This window comes from Cydia pomonella, chromosome 13 (genome assembly GCF_033807575.1).
Source record: "Cydia pomonella isolate Wapato2018A chromosome 13, ilCydPomo1, whole genome shotgun sequence".
NCBI lineage: Eukaryota > Metazoa > Arthropoda > Insecta > Lepidoptera > Tortricidae > Cydia > Cydia pomonella.
Window position 1 is genome coordinate 4,700,803 of NC_084715.1, and position 25,552 is coordinate 4,726,354.

Genomic DNA, 25,552 nt, shown 5'->3' on the forward strand with positions numbered 1-25,552 from the left:
TATAGAAATACATGGGAGTAATGTTTATGCTACTTCTTCTCTTCTTCCAGCCTTGTCCCATTTTTAATTGGGGTCGGCTCTCCTTATCCTCCTTCTCCAGAGATATTATTTCTGGGTCGTCGCTGGGTCTAAATTGTTATTGGAGAGGTCTTTTTTAATTACTTTAACTTTTTTTTATTTCCATGTAGTAAGGGGTCTGCCGCGAGGATTTGGTCCCGATGAGGCTTAACGCACTTTTTGTCATGTTGTCATCTGGTCTTCTCAGGACATGGCCGTACCAGCGCAGGCGCGATTCTGTGGCTTTGGTTTGTATTGGCCTGGATCTTATAGCTTCCGCGGATGTAGACATTAAGCACTTAATCGAACATGGTCACACCTGCGGCCCACCTGAACATCCGCATTTCCTAATGTTTGTGCTATTTATGTTTGAGTATGTGCTATCTATATTTATACATAATATCATTGCTAAATAGTGCATGATTCTCCTTACGACCAAGCTTTTAAAACCCTCGGTCGCATACGTATACAACTTAAACCTTTTCAACGTGCAATTCAGATAGTCCCTTATACTCAAGTTTATCCACGCAGCAATAAAAATAAAGTTTAATGTATTCGGGCCGTGTAATATATCATCCTTGCACCGTCCGGGCCCTAGAATTACCATTTGAATGACTCGGCGACAAAGCTCTATGGCTCTTAAATCCACTAATACCTATTTATAAATGATTGCTTTGGTACGGACAAAAATGGCGGGTGTGAATGTTGTGCATGTTCAAGGATGTTTTGGATGAATACTAGGTACATTCGAAGTTTTTATATGACCATTTTAACTGTATATTATTAAAAACACTTACAAGGAAGGGTACCCAACTGTCCGACTCTGATTTGATTCATTTTGATATATGTTATAGAGTAGTCTAAAATAACGGACACGTATTTTTTTTAGCTGCCCAAACTCAACCTGTTAGGAGAAAATGGCCTTCAAAGTACTAAAAAGTTACTAAATCTTCTAACTCCTATAGAAAGTGATGCTCAAGCAACTTGCTAGTTAATGGCTGGTTTGAGTATATGTTTGAAAGCAGCAAAAAATAATGAGCACGTGTTTTGTAATATCGGCTAAAACTCATTTTTTCCTAAAAAAATCGACATTCGAAGTTTTATAATTCAATTCAATTCAATTCAATTCAATTTATTTTTATTTCGGACCATGTCCATAGTGTTAGTATACATTCCCTTAATCCTATGTTAGTTAACTACTATACTAGCTCATAATAAATTATACACCAAGCCTCTGGATCCCATATGTACTCCCTCCCAGTGTTTCCAGAAGGCGCAAGCAGGCGATTCTAACACTAGGCGCAAGAGGCTGTTGGAACTGTCCCGCACGCGACGCATCAGGGAGGCAGTCCTTTTGCGTATTATTGCACCAAAGCAATCAGTGCGCGCCTCCGCGAACATACCTGACGCGCTACAAAAGCGAGGCAGTCCCAACAACATCCTGAACCCATTGTTATACTGGACGCGCAGGGCATTGAGGGCCCTTTTAGTATAATTTGTCCACAGACTGCACGTGTAAAAGGTCTGGCAAAACGCTTTAAATAGCGTTATTTTGACATTCCCATTACATCGTGCAAACCTGCGAGACAACATATTACAACGTACCGCCAATGCCCTGCGCTCCCTCTCTATATCTACGTCGTCCTGGAGATTATCGGTCACCCAGTGTCCGAGATACTTAAAGCGCGTTACCCTTTTAAGAGCGATACCACACAAGCTGACAGGTGGTAGTACGTCAAAGGCCTTGTTACCTGCTTTAAAAACTAACAGCTCGCTAATATCTTATCGCTAAAGTTACACATAAAGACAGGTATTTTTTTAGGAAAACTTGAGTTTAAGTAGATATAACAAAACACGTGCTCATTATTATTTGCTGCTTTCAAACATATACTCAAACCAGCCATTAACTAGCAAGTTGCTTGAGCATCACTTTCTATAGGAGTTAGAAGATTTAGTAAGTTTTTAGTACTTTGAAGGCCATTTTCTCCTAACAGGTTGAGTTTGCGCAGCTAAAAAAAATTACGTGTCCGTTATTTTGACTACTCTATAACATATATCAAAATGAATCAAATTGGAGTCGGACAGTTGGGTACCCTTCCTTGTTAGTGCTTATTACATACTTCATAAATATCTTAGTTCATATTATTTTTCTAACCTTGGAAATACGAAACTAAATTCCTTGCTTAAGTACATAATTTTTGCCTGACTACGGGAAGTTTTTAGCAGTCTACGTATGGTTGGCAGGTAACAGTCAAGGTATTAAATATGAACACGGAAAAAGTGTCAAAATTATGTAAACACAACCTTAATGTATGGACAATAAGATCGTGTATATATACTTTTGGCACTTTGTCCGTATCGATCTTTAATACTTTGATTTTTAATTAAGGATTCAGTTTTTCAAACGTTCAGCTTTTCAGTCTTGTACAATTAATTTTATTTAGTATAAACATTGAGATATATTATTAATTTCCACAAATTCATCAGAAGTATCTTGCAAAAAATTAAGACATAATTTAGACGAATATATCTTCAAGATTACACACAAAATATTATACGCAAACAATACCTATAGTACAAACATATACTAATCACTGCAAATATATCACGTTTAAACTATATCTCAAACTAGAAGGGCACTCAGTCACTTTAGATAAAATGAGTACCCCTAGTGTAAATTTGATCCACATCATAACGTGACGAACGCGTTTGCGTTAAGTCTCATTTTGTATAGGATTTTGAGTTTCCAAAACGTCCCGCTTGGCGCGCTCTTTCTAAATCCAATACAAAATGAGACTAAACGCAAACGCGTACGTCACGTTTCAAAATCGAATTTATTTACACTAGGGGTACTGAACACAAGTTTGCTCTAAAACCAGTCCAGAAACTTCAGGTTGCATTGAGAAATTCACTCTATTAATTTTCTATCCCGTTTTGAAGCCGCGAAGTGGCGAGTGATCACAGGCTCAAAGTAATATCGGTGAGAGGTAAAAGTTTCAGAATGGCTCTCGACTGGTGCGAGGGTTCCGCTGACAATTTCTTCCACTTGGGCCATTTAATTTAACCCTTTATAAAGAGGTCAGAAATGATGCAAAATTGAACTATATAACTTTGAAATAAAGTTCAAAATCAGTTGGGAATTTATTTGTACATTTTTATGTTATTTTTACTTAAAATCACGAGCTACTTCGATACATTAGGATGGATTGATCCATTGGAAAAATAATATCTCCTTTACAGGAGAATAAAGTCCCAAGATTTTTATTTACATTCCATTTTTACAGACTGCGTGACGGCAACAGAATAGAAAGTTCAAAAGATATTTTAAAAAATTGGGACACTTTTTTGTCAAGGATGATTCAGAATTTTGAAAAAGAATTGTGCAGGGATCGGAAACCGGTATTTTTTGTATGGGAACGAAAACGGTATTTTTTCGTTCTTTGTTAATTACTTCATTTCTAATTAGGCAATCTAATAATACGAAGTCGTTATCTGAAAACACAACTGAGTCCTACATTTAGAGTATAAAATAAACCGAAATATATGGTTATTTCGATGTTTTTGCAAAAAACCGGTTCCGATCCCTGGAATTGTGATTCTGAGTAGAAACAATATATTAGAATTCACTGGAAAAAATTTAGAGTTAGATCAAGATAAGTTGGCAGCGGTTTTGACAGCCCAGATAGTGCAAGTGTTATTTTAAACGTCAAACTTCTATGAAATAATGACGTTTTCTTAACACTTTCACAGGCCGGGGTATCAAAATCGTCGCCAACTTAGCATGGTCTGACTCTAGTGTACAATTTTAAATACCTTGGTTCAGTTAGCACAAGATTTGATTATTATTATCGTCAGTAACTACCTAACCGGTAAGGCGTGCGACATTGACGAAGGTCCGGGCTTTGTATCCTGTCTTGTATTAATAAATTTCTTCGACCTGATGTAACAGATATCACATCACATTTACCAGTGGCTTTTCGCTGAAAAAAAGCATCTTGAGGAACTGAACTTATAAAGCCTAAGCCTCCTTCTAAAAATGGAAAAAAGTGTAACATGCTCGCTAACGAGTCTCGACTGACAGGCCAATTCGAGTTCTAGTTATTTATTTATTATAATTTTATTCAAGCAACAGGGCCCATATTACAAATACCTTATAGAATAAAATACGTATATATTTCATAAAATTAAAACTAAACACTGTTTAGGCGAAAAAACGGCGTGACTCCGTTGAACCGGCTGCTGTTGTGTCGGATTCGGCAGTTTGCCTCAACCAAAATCCCATTCCAATATGATACTGACCTGATACTGATGTGCCAGTGTCAAAAGTAACGTTTTTGGTTGAAGGTTGACATAATGCGACGGTGAATCTTTCGTGATACAGTTCACACTGGTACAGATGACACTTACTCGCCTGTTGGTTTTGTACCAGAAAATACATAATGTACTTACCTTTAGGGCTTGTGCACAAATCACGCGAGGTTTTTTCGGCTACTTTTTGACCCCTTAACCAAGGGGGAGCCCTTGGTGATATTTGGTGAGGTTCTTGGCTAACTGGCTCAGGAATAGACGTGCGCGCCGCGCTACTGTTACCCAGCGGCGGCGCGCCGACCTGTCGGGGTCAGCGTGGTGGCGCCGCGCCGGCGTGGGTATTTTTTTTTAATAAAAAAAAATCTAGCAGCTATCCAGCAGTAGGTACTAAATTAAAGAAAAATAATTGCGTATGACCGAATGAAAACTTTTATTAGGCACTTACTAACTACTGTGTGTGTTCTTTACATGACTCGTAATTATTATGAATAAAAATAATTTCTGATGTTGGTACACCTGTCAAACACTATAGGCTACTACAAAGTGAGAAATGAAGCTTTATAAAACTATATATAAGCCAATGCTACACATTCGATATTCGCCGTGGATGGAAGATATTTATCGACCATGTAGCAAAGTAAATTGTCGTTCGTCACTTTGAAATTAATTATTTTAGGCACTTGATTCCCAAAAGGGACGGTAGCTTGGAAGGGGCGGGAAAGGGACGGTGTGGCATTAAAAAGGACCGAAAACCGTCCCTTTTAGGACGATCTGGCAACGCTGATGACAACACGGTGAGAAAAAAGCTCGCGTCTTTACCCTCCCCGCGCCCCGCTCTTCCCCGCCAGCCACACGTTCGTGAACGCTCGGTCCAGCTCGGCTGAATTCGATTAATTTATCGCGCTTCGGCCATCTTCGGCGCGCCGAGAGAATGTCTCGGCGGCGGCGGCGCGTTCCGAAGTCGGCGCGGCGCGGCGGCGCCGGCGCGGCGCGCACGTCTACTCAGGAACTATCTCACATTGGAATGATTCCAGATCCATGTTAGATCAGTATCACATTATATTGTTAGAATTGGCATTTGATACTAGAAATTAAGTCAAATCAAATTCCTTTGATTTTCGGCGCTGTTCGAAATTTGAATGTCATTATGAAATCGATATCGATGTTATTATTACATATTTTCATTGATGAAAATTTGGCTCAACAAAATTATGCCGGCCGTAATTTGCGGTTATTTAATGCATAATAGAGGCCTATGAGGGGGGTATGAGCGAAGATTAAAAAGTGAATAAGTCTGTCAGCGCCAAGTGGAATGCGCCAGTCCACTGAGTTTAATGAGACCGAACGCTTGCGTTATTAATACTAATGGCCTTTGCCTCCACCGGACTCTTTCTTGAACCGACTTCTGCAGACTTCGCGTATTTCTGTAGCATTATGGATAAGTTCATTTGCGACATGAATACGACTAAAAATTTTGTTGGTGGGATAGAAAAAACTAGTTCAATTAAATTCATTGACTTATCAACAGTAAAGTACCTACCCAGAAGTCTCAGTACCCACAACACAAGCCTTCTTGGCTTACCGTAGGACTTAGTCAATTTGTGTAAGAATGTCCCTATAATACCTATTCATGTTTTAATATTTATTTACAAATATGATATTGTACCAAAAGTTTCCATTATTCTTTTAAAATAAAGAAAAAGAGACAAAAGCTATTAATTTGTTTAATTTTTATATTTTCAACATAATTTTTTTTTAAACAAAGTTTGGAGCGATCACTAAGGAACTCCCTATCCGTCAAGAAATTTTGCCCCCTAAAATCCGATGTCTGATTATATATTTGTCTACGCAAATCAAACAAAACATCGTCTAAATTAACAGCTCGACTCTCCACAATATCTAAACACGAAAAGTATCACCACAGCGAAATTGTAAGCAACTTTTGTTAAAAGTATTTACTTAGATAACCTCGGCTCCGCATATTTTAAACGTAAATATTCGCGCCGTACATAAAGGGACCTTTTTTCAAGCCGGTGGAGAAACACAAAACTTCGCATTTCAGCATTGTCCGACACGCTCGTGAAGCTGGAAACTAACGCGGTTATGTGACTCGTTTTCTATGGGAAAATTAAAAGTAAGTTTAACGTGTGTCATGATTAGACACCGCATAATATAGTGATATTGACGACCGGTCTGGCCTAGTGGGTAGTGACCCTGCCTACGAAGCCGATGGTCCCGGGTTCAAATCCTGGTAAGGGCATTTATTCGTGTGATGAGCATGGATATTTGTTCCTGAGTCATGGATGTTTTCTATGTATTTAAGTATTTATAAATATTTATATATTTATATATCGTTGTCTAAGTACCCTCAACACAAGTCCTATTGAGCTTACTGTGGGAATTAGTCAATTTGTGTAATAATGGCCTGTAATATTTATTTATTTATTTATATAATCTCTTCTTCAGTCGTTCCATCAATGCTAAAGATCATAACATAATGACCATCTGTTGTTTATTTTTAAACCAGGTCAGTATTTCCACAACGGCAATAAATGTTTTGTTCTAATCATTTTATATTGTTAATTAATTATTTTTTAAACATTACTCCATCTTCATTTATTGCTAAAAGAACATATAAAGTGAAAATACCATTAGGTACATAAACCATTTCGAGACAAACATTATTTATTTAGTAAAATATGCCTGAAAGGAGTTCTTTATCAAAACCATTTTCAATGAGCATATGTATTATTATATATTGATATTAAATCCCTACAATGTTTCCCGAGTTATCACAGGTTTGATGATGGCCAACGACTAAAAAAAACTAACTAACTAAGTATAGAACTAGCCATCATAAATGGTTATAGATTCGATTCGGTACGTATTTAAGTTTACTCTTTATATATTAATATAAAAATAATACAGATATTGGTTTTGATTTACCTCCCCATGGTGAAAATCTGTGTAAAGTATATATAAACCAAACCTTAACCTTGAAATTTTATTCAACCATTTTCACTTTAATTCTTTTATCTCCCGTATTTGCTTCAACTCACCTGCACATACTTTAAACATTTTCCACACAAAAGCCTCAACATAAAGGCTATTTGGAAAGTTTTCTATAAAGAACCCTTTCAGAAGTTTTCCCGAGTTTACTGTAGTTGACAGAGTCACGTGAATAAACAATGATTGAGCGCGCAAGCCTTTCAGTGTGTTCCGAAAGCATACCAAGCACGGGAGGGTATAATCAAACTAACCAGTACCATTAAGAGGGAAGAATAGCTTTGAGATCCTAACGAAATAACGGTACTTTTTGTATGAAATTCCATTTCGGGAGACAACGGTTTTAACTAATTTAATCTTAACAAATTACTTTGATTTTAACTTCGATCGCTTCAGCATAATATATTCTAGGTTTATAGGTTTCGCTTTTTTGAAAAAAAAGTTGTAAGTATTAATAGTGACTCTCAGACTAAACTCGATATTCCGAATCGTAACTATATTTTATTAAAGATAAAGATTTATTCATAGTAGATTGTGTCACAAGGGAGCAAAATTATATATTTTCGGCGTGGGCGTACAGTCAACCAATTTGAATCCTAGGCCACTATAGAACCTTGTCGCTTTAACTACTCTATACATGACATGCATCACTCAATAAACACTGTCGTAGAAGTCATTATGACATGTTTCTATAGTGGCCTAGGAATCAAATTGGTTGACCGTACATTGAATCCTGATCGAAGTGAAGGACTCTATAATGGAATCCCGTGAGTAGTGAAGGGTTTTAAAATAACATCCTGAGCGTACTTAGTTAGTGCTTCTCGGTATTTTCTGCAAGTCGACCACCATTGTGCCTTTTTTGCGCGAAACGAGGTAGCGCTACTCTAACCACCCCAGCTCCTCCACGCAGTTTAGCAATGTTTTCAGGTTGCTAACTGCCTCTTCTAGTGTACACGGAGTCCCTAGGTATTTGCTATCCAGAGCATCGTGAGGGATTCAAATGTTGACGCCCAAAGTGGAAATACTTTTGCTACCATGTGCCACATATTACTTTTCACATCACCTATGAGGAAATTATTATGTTATGAGTGTTATGACTGCTTCAAAATATTTTTTAAGCTAAAAACAATAATATGCAAATAAAAATTTAATGGTAGAGAAGAAAAGTGCTATTTCGATCCCTCCTAGTAGGGAAGAAAAGGTCCTATTCCGAATAGGTGATATGAAAATAATATTACATATGCTAACAGCAGGGCCAAGGTGTATGGAAAAAATAACCTGTATGAAAAAAGTAACTAACAAGGTCTTAAATAAATTAATAATAAATAAATATTATAGGACATTATTACACAAATTGACAAGTCCCACAGTAAGCACTGGCTTGAGGGTAAGGCTTGTGTTGAGGGTACTTAGACAACGATATATATATAATATATAAATATTTATATATACTTAAATACATAGAAAACACCCATGACTCAGGAACAAATATCCATGCTCATCGCACGAATATATGCCCTTAACAGGATTTGAACCCGGGACCATCAGCTTCGTAGGCAGGGCAAATAGAGTTCAAGAATAGCGATGCGTATTAAAAACCATCGTAAATAGATCAGGTAACATGTTGGGACATCTGTTACGATACGATGAATCATCAAGGCTATCGTAAAAGGGAAAGTCGAAGGAAACAGGAAAAGAAGGAAGCCAAGAAGGGCATACATGGATCAAGTGAAGGAGAAAATTAAAGTCGCGTTGGCTGTCAAGGAAAAGGTCAAGGAAAAAAATACATGGAGAATGCTTCACCAACAAGTGCAAGCTCTTAAGTTTATGATGAGATCCAAGAATATTATAATATTATAGGACAAGTTTACACAGCTCCACCTAGTCTCACAGTAAGCTCAGTAAGTATTGTGTTGGGGGTACTAGACGACAATACTTGACCGCATTTAGAGACTAAGATGTAACATAAAGTTTTCTGAAATCCGTCTTGTTTTAGAGATAATGACAATTCTTATGAAAATTTATTTCTGTAATAACTTAGTAAAAAACGCCTTTATATGACTTGGTTTAGACATGCCTACTGACAGAAATTAAAGATTTAAAGGAAACTCGCAATTTTTGTCATGAAATAAAAAAAAATACTTTTTCGTTGTAATGTTTTTTTTTTTCGCCAAAATGTAATAAGAAATAACGTGTCGTGTGCAAAAAATGCAAAAAAAAACGTGGAGAACTTTTTTTTTTTATAAATTTGGCCAAAACTCAAATAACATTTTTTGCTCCTCATGACCTCAGAAATGTGTGGATAATGAAGATGTTTGTGATACACACACAAATAGATGCCGATACCAGGATTCGAACCCGGGGACTTCCTGACTTGCCTGATAATAATCTGATTGTAGTCCGCCCTTGAAAATATTATAATCTAGTTTATGGCATTTGCCCTTGATTAATACATGTGAAATATCAATATAAAATTACGATTTTCGTTAGCTCCCTCGTGGACCCCTCATAACGATACAGAAGTCACCATCCAGCGCACCCACGCTGGTGAGCGCGCTCCTCTTCGCAGGCTCGTTCATACTTACAACACACATTTTAACCATGAGGATATTTTTGGCTGCAGTACTGGTGTATATAAAAAACTTGTAATAGATGTACTTAGAGATAATAACTAAATGTAACATCTACTGATATGAAGCGAAAAAAAAAATTGTAACTATTCAATATTAACGTAACACTGCATGCACTGTTAACTGTTAAGCGTTAAGGGTTATTTTATCTTCTTCATGAATTTATCAATGTCAATGCCTCCCGGAGCCTTCAGCTCCAGTGTTGTAAAACTTGTAAAAAAATTCTCCGAATAATCTAACTAATTGTACCTAATTAATAAGTGGTGAACGGTGTTGGTCACACATACTGTAAACAGTGTTTAAAATACTTTATATTTAAGCCTTTCTTGTAGTGACTGTTTGTTTACCTAAACTAAAAAAAAAAGTTTACAAAAACTACTACTACTATTTTTTACTATTTTACAATTTTTTACTTACTATTTTTTTTTACAAAAATGTTGACATGCAGGGATATGGATCGCTCTGTTGCGAAATCGATAGGAATACTTATTGATATACTGCCATTTTATTTTTATGAAGGCATGCTTCTGAAATATGTTCATATTCTGCTATGAGCTTTGATAGCCAATTCAGTTGGAATTTAGTGCCTATATGTACGATGCATATTTATGATTTTGATGTATAGAAGTGATTACGTACTAAAGTTATCAAGAGCAGTGGAGTAAATATATTGCAAGTGAAGCGTTTGGAAACCGTTATCGAGTCAAGGATTGTGTTGTACAGATTTTTTGTATCTTTTCTTACTCGGCTCATAAAGGCCATAGATCGTTTGAATCCCCGTTTATCAGAATCTACTTGTACTACCGGTTCGCTTCAAGTTGGCAGTTACCTCCCGGCCCGCTTCCCCGCATCACCCCCTCTGACGCAATACGTATTCGGCGACCACAGCTTTACAACTACATTTAATACAATCGCTTTAAATATTACATAAAGTAAGCAGTAAAAAATAAAGTACACAATTGTTATGTACCTAACGGCTTTTAAAGGTTGCCGACTGCCAACTTGAAGCGAACGGGTTGTACAGTAGGCGACGCTACATTGGAACAAACAATACAAATATAACATACATCTTAACTCTTGTCCGAAAATAATAATTGTATACCCGAGAAGGGTAAAACTGTTGATACTCATCAAAAAATGTACCTAAGTCATATTCTTGTACCTACACAGTTTGCACAATAAATATTTCTGATTTCTGATTTCTGATTTCTGAAGGATCCTGTCCGAATTTTTAATAATATTTTTGCATATCTTTCGAGAACGATTTTTTCTGCTCTATTCGGTACGACTTAGTTTTTAACATGACACATATGCGAAAGATTAAATCTTAACCCTTCGGCTTTGCCATAGATTCGTGAAGAATCACCTGTCAGCGTTTAAAATTTATAAAACAAAATTACTTATGAAAATGAGGGACAATTTTCAAGTTTTAGCCAATCCAAAATCGTGTCAGAAAAGCCATCGAACGAGACATATACAGTCGACTTCGAAGATATGTTTAAATTTGTCCCGTATTACAAAGGAATAAAGTTCTAAAGTGTAAACTATTTTTTCTTACACTTTCCGCCTTAAGTCATTGAAATTAAGTGAAAAACCGTATAATTTTTTTGACGTTGACTTCCAAGTAATTATAATTTTATATTCGCAACGCAGGCTTCGTCAGGTGAACACAAACTCATAATCAGCTACAGGCTTCGTCACAATACAATACAACGGTAAAATCTGCAACAGGCTTCCAAGTCCATATATTTGACATTGACTTCTTGGAACACGCGATTTATCATAAGCTTTAGCGCCGCCGATCTGTTGAGCCGAGATGGATCGTAGCAATATCGCCCGAATCTCAAAGTTGAAATGTTGAAATCAATGCGAGCGATTTATTCAAGTATGAATGTACTTGTTTTAACGATCTAAAAACTCTTACGTTCGATTTAGGGTAAAGTATCGTTTTCGATGATTTTTAATAATTATTGATAATTTGAACAATGCACTTAATTATCTAAAAGTTTTGGAATATGTAAAAGTTATTTTTTATTCGGACCTATTTAGTGTAACGGCCCGATTCCAAGAATGATTAAGATACGTTTATGATCTTGAAAAGATCTTTAAAAGATCGATAACCAATGCTCGGAACCGGTTTCTTCTTCATACAAAAAATACCGGTATTATTACGTTCTTTTTCGTTCTTTGGTTTATTATTTCATTTTTAATGGGACTATGTAACAATGCGAAGTTGTTACCTAAATACATGATCCAGTCCTACGTAAAGAGTATAAAATAATAAAAAATATTTTGCTATTTCGGGATTTAAAAATAAACCGGTTCCGAGCCCTGTCGATAACTAACGACATGTCAAAATTAACGTTTATTTCGATTCTGCTGTGATCCCAGTAACACTGAAAATTATATCATCATCGTGTCAAAATCATATCAACAAAATCTCAAATTGAGATTTTATAATATGAGTACCACTAGGTATCGGTATTCAGCTCTAAAGACGAGACTTTAGTTTTTTCGTCTCGGCATATTCGATATATACTGATTTCAAAACCCAAGTCCAACGGCCCGATTCGAATAATGATTAAGACACGTTTAAGATCTTGGAAAGATCTTTAAAAGATCGATAGTTAAACCATGTTAAACGACATGTCAAAATTGACGTTTATTTCGATTCCGCTGTGATCCCAATAAGATCTATCTACGATATTTCTAACGTCAAAGTGATATGGGTTGCCCGAATCGAGATGCTTCTGTCAATTATACGACATACAAACGATATCTAAACCAGAATTATCGTTATCGTATCGCATTATTTTTTGAACTTTGAAGAAAGCCTTTCTCTTCTCATTTACAGAGACACTAGAAAAATAACTTTGGGAAAACAACTTACTTCTTATGACCCCTAGTGTAAATTTAATCGACATCATAACGTGACGAACGCGTTTGCGTTAAGTGTCATTTTGTATAGGATTTTGAGTTTACAAAACGTCCCGCTTGGCGCGCTCTTTCTAAATCACATACAAAATGAGACTAAACGCAAACGCGTACGTCACGTTTCGAAATCGAATTTATTTACACTAGGGGTACTATTCTTGTTTTGCGTCTGATTAAAATATTACAAAAATTTTAAATATTAAATTTTCTTAACATTTCATCCTATTCTATATATTTTTGTCTTCATGGGTACGCGGCTTTTTAATACTCACTGTTACTTGAATTAATAGTAAATTAACCGAATGTATAAACGCATAAATGCTCTTACCCAAAGTACATTTCAGTGTAATAGCAATCACTGTAAAGACCCACAGTACTATTTGGCTACGTCTCATGGTTAATTCTCAACATGTGTGACATTACCCAGACCCGAGCAAGGTGCACAAAATCACAATTATCATATAGATGTGGTGCTCATTTGGACCCCCTTTTAGTAAAATTACAAAAGACACGTTTAACAAGATCCCTGTAAGTTACCTCAGCCCTGTGTAAATGTCACAGAGTAGATGGACTACTAATAAGCGTGCTTGAAAAGTTACAGAACCGTTGTTGTTTACTTGCGTATTTTTTTAGTCTGTGGCAAACTGTTGCCCTAGGGTTGTCAATGAGAATAGAAAGTGAAGCTGTGTTTGTGCTCCGACAATGGAATTCATTAGCACACACTCCCGAAAGCGGACAACAAAGAGTTTTACTTTTTATTTGTGCCCGAAGCAACTGTGCCGTTTGTTCCCTAGTTAGTTAAGGTTGTAGAGTTTATTCAATGACCTTGTTTTATTTTATTGGGTCCCCTGTTTTTTTATGCTGCACTTCGCCGTCGTCGATTCACGTAGGGTTTGACTAAGTAAATATTCTCAGTAGCTCTGGTTGATACGATGAAATAAAGTCGCGATGTATTGATTTAAATAGTAGGTACTGAATTTTTATTTTGTATTAAAAATAGTGTGTGTCCTAATGAAAGATACAAAAGCATAATAAGTTAAACATAATTCAAAGCTTATGATGTACAGGATGTATATTTAGTCACCTGCAATAATTTACGAGGTGAATATATAGGTCATACTGAGCAACTTGGGACCAAATCGCTAACAAAATATTCTATTTCATACATTTTGGCTGTCTGACCTTGACTTTTTGAATGGGAGAGTAAATTATTTTTTTCGCGATTTCGGGGTTGGTTGACATATTTATTCACCCCGTAAATTATTGCAGGTGACTAAATAAACATCATATATAAAGGCCATTGTCAAATACTTGAAAAACCATGAATTTTTCGAATCTTTTTTGATTTCCTCATTTTTTCCTACTAAAGACTTTTGTTACGGCAAAGGTTCTTAATAGCTAGTACCTTACGATACACGTGCGAAAAGTAGGAAATTTGCAACGAGTGGCGATTAAAACATTTGCAACAAAATGACTTCAATTTAAGTATTTATATTTGTGTAAGAATGTCCCTATAATATTTATTTATTTATTTTATTTGGTCTACACAGGCCTTAAACGTAGGTTTTGAGGGTGCCTTAAGTTGCTTGTGTTTTTTCAATGCCGCGCAAGGAAACACGTTTTCCAAGACCTTTGTTGTATTCTATAGGTACATTTGTAGTATCAAAATGACGTTGTTATTGAGGTGGGATCGGTCGGGATTAGGAAATACACGGATCAATCAGGGGCCAGGATTGGGCCCATTGTGATCCGTCCAACAAATGTGCGCTCCAATACTCATTTTGACCTAAATTGGAGATTACTATTAGTAATACTACCCTTTTGGTTCGGGGTCGTAACAAAGACTTTTCTGTTGCGGAATTGGAAAACTCTTTGGTGAGCGGATCAGTTTATATTTTGTTTGTAGGAATAATCATAATTGTTTGAAAGGGGGCATAACCCCAGGAAGTTCGTAGGGGATAAAAGATATGGCACGCCTACCGAGATTTGCGATGGAAAAAATGGCCTGATATTACTCTAAAATACTTCTGTTTAAAATTTTGTTTTGTCAGGTTCCTCAACTATATCACTATATTTTAGTTAGTTATTTTATATTAAAGTTTTACTGCGGTGTTATGCAGGGTAACGATATGCAATATAAAATAAATGAAAATTCGAAATTTTTTCGTGGATTATTTCAAGTCAATATAACTTTTAAAGGTTTTGGCTGAAGTCTGTCCGTGCAAATATAATCTAAGTTCCGTGTGAATTTTTCAAAGTTAAACATATATATTATAAAAACAAAGAAATAAGCAAACATAATAAAACTTACTGACTCTTACTAACTTTTTAGTACTTAAACTAAAAATAAAAAAAATGCTCCAAATCGCTGTCAATTTTTTCATAGCATTCGCCCTTAATAATTTTTTTCTTTTCCCCGCTTTTCCTTTAGCCGGCTCTTTAAAATAACGATAAGGTAACATTAAAAATCGTATTCAATAAAGTAGGATTTAAATTCAGTTATTATATGATGACTTCCGCAATGAGTTACTCGCTAAAACTGTGCAAAGATAATATAACACATACGGCCTGTGGACCACCTACACGCAGAAAGCATACAACGGCCTATGAGTTCAATACAATAACGCGTTCCGGGTGTTGATGGGGTTGCCGCCATTTTGTAGTGGCCTTTTGCTCTGGCCTAAACGTACGTTTGCGGAGGCACGAATTGGGTACTTGACACATGTTGAATATTATAACAAAATTTAGTTAAATGGAAAGTGGAATTTAAAAAAAAAAACTTAGATTATAAAAAAATGCAAGGCTCCAAAGTCTCAAAAAAAAATTTTTTTGTCCTTCAAAAATAGAAAAAAAATGGTACCATTCGATTCCATACATTTTATTAGAAAATAAATTGTATGACAACTATACACATAAACGCAATACTTCAGGGTCAAAATGGCAATTTCCTTGATCTTCCATACATTATAATGTGACGTCACATCATGTTATCATTTTGTTAGAGGCGTTTCAATCGTCGAGTGCGAGCGTCAGACTTTAACTCTCATTTCTGACCTTTGTGTTGCTTAAATTCCATGAGTCCTATATAGACATATATTATGATCCTCAGGAAAATCAATAACGTTTGACATTATTTACAAAAAACTGTCAAGTAGCCAATTGACAGCTTTGCGGTGATAATGCGCAAGAGGTGCGTGCACCTCACAGATGGGTCGCCTGCGCGGCAGCCCCAACAGCATTCTGAGAGTATTTATGGAGCTCGAAAATAGCCCCTGTTCAAATTGGCAGAGCCTGCATGCAGTCACTGTCTAATTTTTAGTTTTAGTTATGTCTCTTTTTATGTTGTACTAACATTACCTAGTTATAATAAGATTTTATCATATCGTATCGTTCATTGCATATACATGTGTTACAATGGGTCTTGTAACCTGTAAATCTATGAAATGTACCCGGCTGATTACATAATACCTAGGGATGTACAAAAGGAAAGAAAACACAAGAGTTCACTTGATAGTTGTTTTATTTCTTCTTTCAAAACTCCTACATACCCTAAAAAAAATTCAACTTCTAGCTCAGACTGCTAACGGTAGAGCTGTTGGTTCATTCATATCTGTATTCTTACACTATAGGATAAATCACCAACAAACTAGTTGTTTAATTAAATTTTATTCTGGTAATTATTATATGAAAAGTTACACCTAAGCATTAAATTTGGCAAGCAACACTGTCCATCAGACCTCAGTAAACCTTGATTATGATATTAAAATTATTCATTATAAATGTGACAAAAGCAAAAGGTTACCGATCTATGACAATGACAAAACTTGTTCTACAAGTAAACTATGAGCTTCTTAAGGGCTACCTAAGGGTTTCCAAAGGATTTCCAAAGGATTTCCTAAGGTTTTCAAAGGTTTTCAAAGGGCCAACACATACCTGCTACCACAGACGATGTTTATTCCTCCGAATTAACTCCTCTGCATTCCGCCTGACGAACAAGACAGACGACAGAAAAAGTCTGCTGCAGTCAAAATTAGCATTTGGGTTGGAACTCGTAACAATGGCCGTGAAGGCGTCCCGAACCGGATGAAGAGAAGACCCGTCTCTTACATCAGCCTGCCACGCTCAAGGGCACGCTCCTCTTTCCTCAGCAACTTGGCAAAGGAAAGCAACATTTGCCTCGACCTATTAAAATCTGGAAAGAATAAATTACTTAGTCTTCCGAATTTGGATTAAGCTGTTTTGCAATGAAAACACTTTGTGGGAATTGCTTACCCAGAAACCAAAATCTGAATCTCCGGAACTATATACTCGTATGGCGACAATAAATTTCCACGCTGAGTTTTATAAATATCTATTTTAATTTTTGTAACAATCAGTATTCTGACACAAACCAATGCCGTCTTTTCTTCTCCTTCTTTTTTTCCCTACATTTCAAATTTAGTGCTCTTTTCAGCCAGAACTGTGTGTTGTCAGTCAAATTGTGCTACCTTTTAAAACATGTAGGTTTCATTACCTAACGACACAGTATCCAGAAAAAAATGCTAAAATACAACTATTTATATTTGTAACTAAACTAATTAAATTAAATCATGTTTCATATTTCTAAAAAAAAAATAACACTAAGAGAAATAAAAAGAAACAACGAAGTTACGCTAACACCACTAGATGGCGCTATGTGACAGTCTGTGTCTGTGTGTGTGGTCTGTAGGTGTGTTATGTTAATGTTTACTAACCATGTATGGACCTTCAGTCTGAATAAATGATTTTATTATTATTATAATATAAGGTAACACAGTATCAATTCGTTTTATCAGAAAAAAAATTGGAACAGTTTCTAATTTATTTTATTTTTTATGGTTTATATATTTTTGATTATATCATCATAAAATAATAATATTAAATTGTAAAATAATAATAAATAATCCATTTTATCGCAGATTGGCAAAATTTAAATTGCCTAGTTCATTTGGGCATAATAATTATGCAAAATGTTGGTTACGCTAGTTGATAATTGGCCCAAATGAAATTATGGGAAAAATCGCTTGGGAAGTGATCACTTGCCAATTTTCGCCGGTAAATTTGTAAATTTCTACGTAGGAGTTCAGTAATTTCCTGAACGTAAGACACCCACACACAATTTATTCCACAAAGTCTTACTGGCGTAATACACATTTTAATTCTTCTTCTTTTTCAAAATAATGGCTTCAGTCCAGTGGGACTTCGCCAGTATCAAGGTCTTAGGAACTTTCAATACGACTAAAATGGTACGGTTAGTGCAAGACAGTGTACAGTGATTTTATCACCTCTTGTAAAGCGATAGCTGGACTTTACAAGGAACACGTGGACTATCGGCCGGCGGCCATTGACTCCAAAATGGTGGTTAAACGCGTTTCAAGATTAATTCTCTATTCACTGCACACTACCACATTCGTTTTCTGTATCATAAGCTATCGATATTACACTTTAAACAATATCAATGAGCAAAAAACTAAGAAATTAATCACGAGGCGTGACTGTCAATATGGCGCTCGAACCGGAAGTCCCCTAAGTTTAATTATAGAATATGAATTCGATCTGGATTAGATATAGATCGAATCTGTCAGTGTCAAATGTGACATTTCTTCAACCAAAAATGTCACATTTGACACTAACAGATAAGATTCATAACTAATCCAGATCGAATCTTATAATGTAGTAAAATGCCGATAAAAATGAAAGGCATGTACAAGACCATCATAAGACCAGTCCTTACTTATGGCAGTGAAATATGGCCAGTGACCCAGCGACATGTCCAAGCCATCCATTTGTGGCAGAAATGAAGATGCTGAGCTAGATGTCAGGCGTCTCCAGGATTGATAGAATTCGAAACGAACACATCCGTGGTAGCCTCGGAGTGAGAGACGTCGCCGATAAGCTCCAAAAAAGTCGGCTGAGGTGGTTTGGGCATGTCAAAAGAAGGCCGCCAGAATACTTAGGCAACAAATACGTGGGCAAACCAAGGCAGCGTTGGCGCAATGTCATCGCCAAAGATTTAAACGCCTGTGGGTTAGCGGAAAACGACGTCCAGGATTGAGCGAAGTGGAAGGAGAAAAGTAGGAAAGCGGACCCCGTCACAGTACGGGACAAACGCTAGGAGGATGATGATGATCTAATCCATAACCTGTTATTAAAATCAGAATACGCCTGATAGTCTCTTAACAGCTCTCAAATATATTAAAACTCGCAGCAAACTCGCAGATTAAACACCAGTTTCAATCGCGTAAGTTGTTCAAACTAGTTAGCCCCTGTTTGCCGAAATATCGCCACCTGCCTTTGACACGCTAACTTAATAAAACTTTGAATGCAACCTTTGGCGAATAGACTAAGAGCTAGCCCCGAAAAATGGTATACAAATCCATATTTGCCCATCCCCATCCCCATGGTCATCCATTAATCACGTCACCCGAGTTTTTTTTAGGTTGTTTTGACCCCTCCCTCCTCTTTGTCACATTCTGTCACATTTGGCAAACTACTCTCCCCTGGTGTGACGTCACAGTATTAGCAATTTTGTTTTCAACTAAATCGACAAATCGAATAAGGTATTATTAATATATAATATATTATCAAAAACGATTATCGTTCCAAAAAATTGTTATTTACTTGGACAGCGAATAAAAAATTTTTAAGAAAATTTCGGTTACTGATGAAGTTAAAGTGACGTCAGAAAGTTTGCGACTCCTCCCTCTCCCTAAACGTGTGATGATAATTATTAATGGATGGCTCCCATGAGAGAAACGAAACTAGTGCTATCTATAAATAAGACAACTTTGGCACTTTTCTCGTACTTTGGCATTCCTTTATACTAACTGTAAAGTTTTGCTGGCCTATCAATCTGGCCTTCACCGATGAACAGATGCCAGACGCCTGAATCTATTAGTATTAAGGATAACGTCAAAATAATTTCTAAGACTAGCTTTCTAGGACGTCAGGAACTATCTTAGAGGTTTGTGTCAGTGAGTGAGTGAGTGGCCAAATCGTCGTATTTTTTGGTTGTTAAATTCTAAAGTATTATAGCTAGATTGATGAAACTTAATGTATTTTATATGTTTCTCAACTTAATCTTAACTCTCTGGTGTTATTTGGGACGAAACGGGACGGGTTTTAAAATGTAGTAGTGCTTCGCCTTTTTTTTTATTCGGGCACGGCAATGCACCCAGATAGTATAGCAAATTAACTAGAGGGTCGTTGCTCTGATTGCCATATATAGGTGCCATTTTCCGGGGCTAGCTCTTAGCCTAAAACTCCGACGCTGTTCTAAGCCACGTATTAATAAACAGTGCTGAACTTTGATGCACTAAGTCAGGTTTTAAGTATAGCTGCCTTTGAAAGCGGGAAATTACTTTGCAGTTTTCTTAAAACAGGTCTTATCTGGGTACCCATCGATAATGAGTAAATACTGAAAGAAGTTAAAAAAAAAAAACAGAAGCAAAAAACAGAAGAAAACCGAGAATTCCCGGTTCTGGTACTGTATTTGTATAAAAAACCAGTATTGAGAGCACTAATTATTATATGAAGTAGCTGTCGCGTAAAATGTTTGCAAATATGTTTTGAAATTTCGGCATAGTCATTTATTTAGAAATGTACCATTTTAGTGATAAAAATATAGTAATAGGCTTTTTTTAGGGTTCCGTACCCAAAGGGTCAAACGGGACCCTATTACTGAGACTCCGCTGTCCGTCCGTCCGTCTGTCACCAGGCTGTATCTCATGAACTGTGATAGTTAGCCAGTTCAAATTTCTACAGATTATGTATTTCTGTTGCCGCTATAACAACAAATACTAAAAACAGAATAAAATAAATATTTCTTTCCAATCTCGAGGTTCTCATCCAATCACCGAAGTTAAGCAACGTCGGGCGGGGTCAGCACTTGGATGGGTGACCGTCTTTATAGATAATGGTACGGAACCCTTCCTGTGCGAGCCCGACTCGTACTTGGCCGATTGTTTTTCAATTATTATTTATATGAAGCCTAACCAAAAGATACTTGAATGAACTGTTAATTATGTCAAATGATGGTCTCGACACAAGAGGTACTTTCTGCTAGAGGTACGAGATAACGTTAAGATTTTAAGAATCTATAATGCAACGCTTTTGGTGCAGTGCAGGATCTAGAGCAAAGCCCAACTGGGGAAGTACCTCCACCTTAAAGAAAACCGCAGCCAAATAACACTAGACCCTACTCATAGTGTTGTGTTCCTGCCGGTGAGTAAGGTTGCCAGAGCTGAACGGGGGTGGGGGGGGGGAGGGTTTAGGGTCGGCAACGCGCATGTAACTATGTAACTCCTCTGCAGTTTCAAGCGTACATAGGTTACGGAGACTGCTTATCATCAGGCGAGCCGTATGCTCGTTTGCCACCGACATAGTATAAAAAAAAAAGAAAAACAGTTTTGATACGAACAAGTTATTGCTTCTAGCAGTCTTTATATCTTCGGATACTTGGTTGTAAATTTTCGGCCCGATGTAGTTGAGATACTTTTTTGTCTTTGCCAACCGCGTTCGAGGAGCCCGGAGCTCCTAGCCTCACCTGAGGTGATACTTGCGGTTTATCAGCGTTTGATAGGAACTGTTCTAACATCTCACCATCTATTTATGCTATACTAATTTGCTATACTATCTATTTACTCACATTTTGCGATAGGTACAAATAATGGTCTAGTTAATTCTACGGACATTTATTTGAAAAAAGGAAAACCTTTTTAGATAAATAAAATAAGTAGAAGCAATTAACAAGCACCTGTCCTGTAAGTAAAGACCCTGGAGGGATTGCATTTCGATCCTGGGTAGGATCGGTAAAACATCGCTTGTAAAAGGGTGACCCATGTTTTGGCCAGTGCCTGTAATTCACTGCTCACGTTGGACATCGTGTCTTAGCAGTGAGATTTAAGACAGTAGGTAGTAGTATAATTAATATTTTTAGGTAGGTTAAGAATTTGAGAATAAATTGTGACAAAAACGTCTTAGTCTAATTTGTTATTGGTTTTGTTTATTTTGTATAACTTGCGATGTTCACTGATTTACTTTTGTTTTAGTATATTTTTTTATTAAGTGAAATGTAAAATTTCTTTCGAGAAAAATAAAGTCCTTTAAACATAAATACAAAGACTAAAATTAACAAGTAGTTGACGACCTTTTCTTAGCGGCAGATATATAGCCATGAAGACATACGCGCTTTTGTCAGCGGGTTTGTCTGGTGATAGATACCATAAAATCATGACCCTTTAGTCAATAAACTTTGAAAATTTGTCTCTAGCTAACAAACAGAAATGTTAAAATGACGGACTGGGACAAATGATTATCAACGGTTTGTTAGATTTGACAGACGTTAATTAATAACGCCATAATTTTCTAAGCTTATTTGCAACTTACCATATGGGAATTTATATTAATATTTTCAAATTTATACATAGCTAAATACTTTCGCTACAAATTTGGAATAAAATGTTTTAGGCCACTTAAGCGATCATTAAGAATGTTATTTTCATTTTAGTGTTTCTTTTCTTTTTATGGGCCGATAAATGAAGGTTGTATGCCGGAAGTTAAGCACAGTTTCTGAGATGCAAATCATTATTAGGTTTATGTGTATTTGATCTCTATAAAATTGTTTTTTTCCTAACAAATTTTCGAATATCATAAACATCATTTGCCAATGCAAACGTTCAATAACGTGCTGTTCCAAAATATATCCACTGTGGCCGAACCCCTTCTCTAATCCTTTGCCGCATATTTCACGGTCCCATCAGGGAATATTTCACGCAACGCGCCTCTGTTTATCCGAATATCGAGGCTAAGGCAAAAATACCTTTACGTATCTTACACACATAAGCACACAATGTATTTCGATATAGATATATCCCAAAAAGGTGTACCCAATCGCTATCCCTTCTTAATCACCTGCACTTAATAAAATTATCAAATAAAATACAAATACTGTTCAACACAATTTTATTGTTTCATTACAATTTCAGCCTTGCTTTTATAAATAGTTTTTACATTATTTACACCACCAACACCATTTCCACTTTTTTGAGTACAAATTCCGTAAAAAGTTTCAAATTTTTAAATAATTTCAGCGTTACATGTAGACAGATATGAGAAAAATATTTTACCTTTCACTCTAAGTAATTTAGATACGCATACAATGTTTCAATGATAAGAGTACAGAAAACGGATCCAATAAAGAAAGTAAATATAAGTTGGACCCTAACTTAATTCCTCCTCACATGAACGATCATAACATTCTAAGATTGTTATCTGTAGAGGTACAATCGCTCTTCTCGTACTGTCATTGTCTCGACAGACCTAGACTGTTTGCTATTTGTGAACACCGAGCTACAACTTCATCTTGAAGAAGACTAAAAGACATCGCTATAAGTATGAGTCCAAAAACTAAGTACGCACAACAAGCGATCATCTGTATGTATTCGCTTTTAGAATTTTCTGTTGTGTGCTTGGCTGTTAGGAAACTTGTTGGGACGAAGTCTCCGAAGCCGATGGTGGCTAAAGCTATAAAGCAGAAGTAAGCAGCGTCGAGGAAGCTCCAGTTTTCCCAAGCGGAGAAGATGGCAGCTCCTACACAGATGTATGCTAGAAGGAGGAACAGCACGATGCTGACGGGGACGTGGCAGTGCTCGATCCCGTTGTTGATGTGCTGAACGCTGGCGCTGCTACTTGGGACGGCACAGCTTTTGGATTTATCGTCCTTCCAGATCAAAGGCACTCGTGATGGGGTGTCGTGGGGGCATATTCTGAAAATAGAAATAATATGGAGTTGTAGTAGGACACTTAAATAAAAAAAAAACTCATAGCGTATCGAAGAAAAATAGTGTCAGAAAGTATTTAGTGAATAGAACTGAAGACAATATTTGAGGAAAAATAATCTTAACGTTAGCTCAAAACAGAAAATTGCTGTCGTCATATAAGATTGAGTCTGCTCGAGTACACAAATTGATGTCTTCATTTATCTTATCTTATCTTTTCCCATTTAGAACGATCGACCATCAAGATGAAAAATTTTTTTTATTCAAGTAGGCCTAGCAACAAGCACTTTCTAATAGTAATTTCATCAACATATTACAAATATATCATCTGAGGTTCCTACTCAGAATTTGTAATATAACACTGATGAATTTTTGAAGAAATAATACTCACGATTCATCAGGATCTTCCGAGTCCTCCAAATCCTCCTGGCTCCTATTCATCGGTAGCTCCCCACACTCCTCAGCTATCAGCTGTTCAATGACGGCCCCTCTCGGCCTCTGGATAGTCCGACCTCGGCCTCGCCCTGGACTGTGCCCGTGGACTGTGGCCAGGCACTTCATGTTCCCCATAGTCCGTTTGCGGTCTAGCGTTTGGGTTTGTAGGGCTGATGATGTGTGAGGTTCTGTAGAAAGATAATTAGTCTGTTAGATGCTTTAGGAATGTCTTAATGATAAAACGTATTCCTGAGAATTCCAATAATATTAAGTTCAATCAATAATTATCTCTGCCTTTTTCTTTTCGGGAATAACTATAGATTCCATAATGACTGACGATCGTGATCATCAATTGGATTTGGGTTCTGTCCATCTCATCTCCTACAACTAGGCAAAACTTAAAAGAATTAAGGCCTTCTATCCTTCGGAACATCTAGTTGAAAGCCACCTGTTTCCACTAAATATAAATTTTTCCAGACATTCACCATGCATGCATACAAGAGGTGTATACAGGTACTCACCATCAGCCAAGGCACTGCGCTTGACGCGACCCAGCGTGGCAGACTTAGGGCTGGGCGGTGCTCTCTCGAACACCTGGGAATACTGTCCTCTCTCTCCAGCTTTGGCCCGGACGGTTCCAGGCCGCCGAGGGGGGAACGATGTGTACTGGTTGTTCTCGGCAGGTTGCGGTAGTAAGCGTTGCTGTTCATGAAGTTGGAAGTGGTTCTCCATCTGAGAATAATTTAATAGCTGTCAGATTGCGGACTGGACGCACGCGATTCGCGGCGCTGCGAGCGCCAAATCAAGTCGATTCATACACTGCGCTCAGCTACAACATGCGTGAACGCCCTTGATTTGCCGCTTGCAGCGCCGCCAGTCGCATACGTCCAAAGTGCGGCCTTAAAAGACAGCTTGTGACATTATATAGGAATGCCTAGAAAATATTATGGAGTCAAAGTCAGCAAGGTTTTCAAACGGTTCAAAAAGTATAGAAGATAGCTAGACGTTATTTATGTAGGTAATATAATTACAGAGGCTTTATTTATTTTAGTATTTATTCAAGTACGTATTGTTACACTAGTCGTCTGCATGTTAACCTCACCTCTCCTTCTTTTCTCCACGTATTCGGCACCTTCTTCTTAGTGGCACTTAGCCATCCAGCTCTTGCCAGCCGTGCCAGTGACGCGCCCAAGCCCGCCAAGCACGCCAGCGTCAACGGTACACCAGCAGCCGCGTACGCCACGGTTGCTGCCCTACCAGCCGCAGTGCGGGGTGATACATTGCCATAACCTGCAATAAGCGCAGAAAGTTATGCATTTTTTTTCTATTTTACTCAGTGTTCCATTTTTTGGCTAAAGCTTTCATTGTCTATTTTCCCGGTAAGGT

The 25,552-nt window shown here is 37.0% G+C and overlaps 1 protein-coding gene across 1 annotated transcript in view; it reads right to left on the reverse strand.

Annotated features, from left to right (window-relative positions):
• Positions 1-22,899: 22,899 nt before the first annotated feature.
• Positions 22,900-25,552, reverse strand: part of LOC133524011 (uncharacterized) — a 348,694-nt gene continuing 346,041 nt past the window's right edge. The window contains exons 4-7 of the mRNA XM_061859777.1: positions 25,269-25,456; positions 24,688-24,898; positions 24,123-24,354; positions 22,900-23,719 (exon numbers count right to left, since the gene is read on the reverse strand). Coding sequence (XP_061715761.1) covers positions 23,257-23,719; positions 24,123-24,354; positions 24,688-24,898; positions 25,269-25,456 — 1,094 coding nt within the window. The 3' untranslated portion in view covers positions 22,900-23,256. The remainder of the gene's footprint in view (positions 23,720-24,122; positions 24,355-24,687; positions 24,899-25,268; positions 25,457-25,552) is intronic.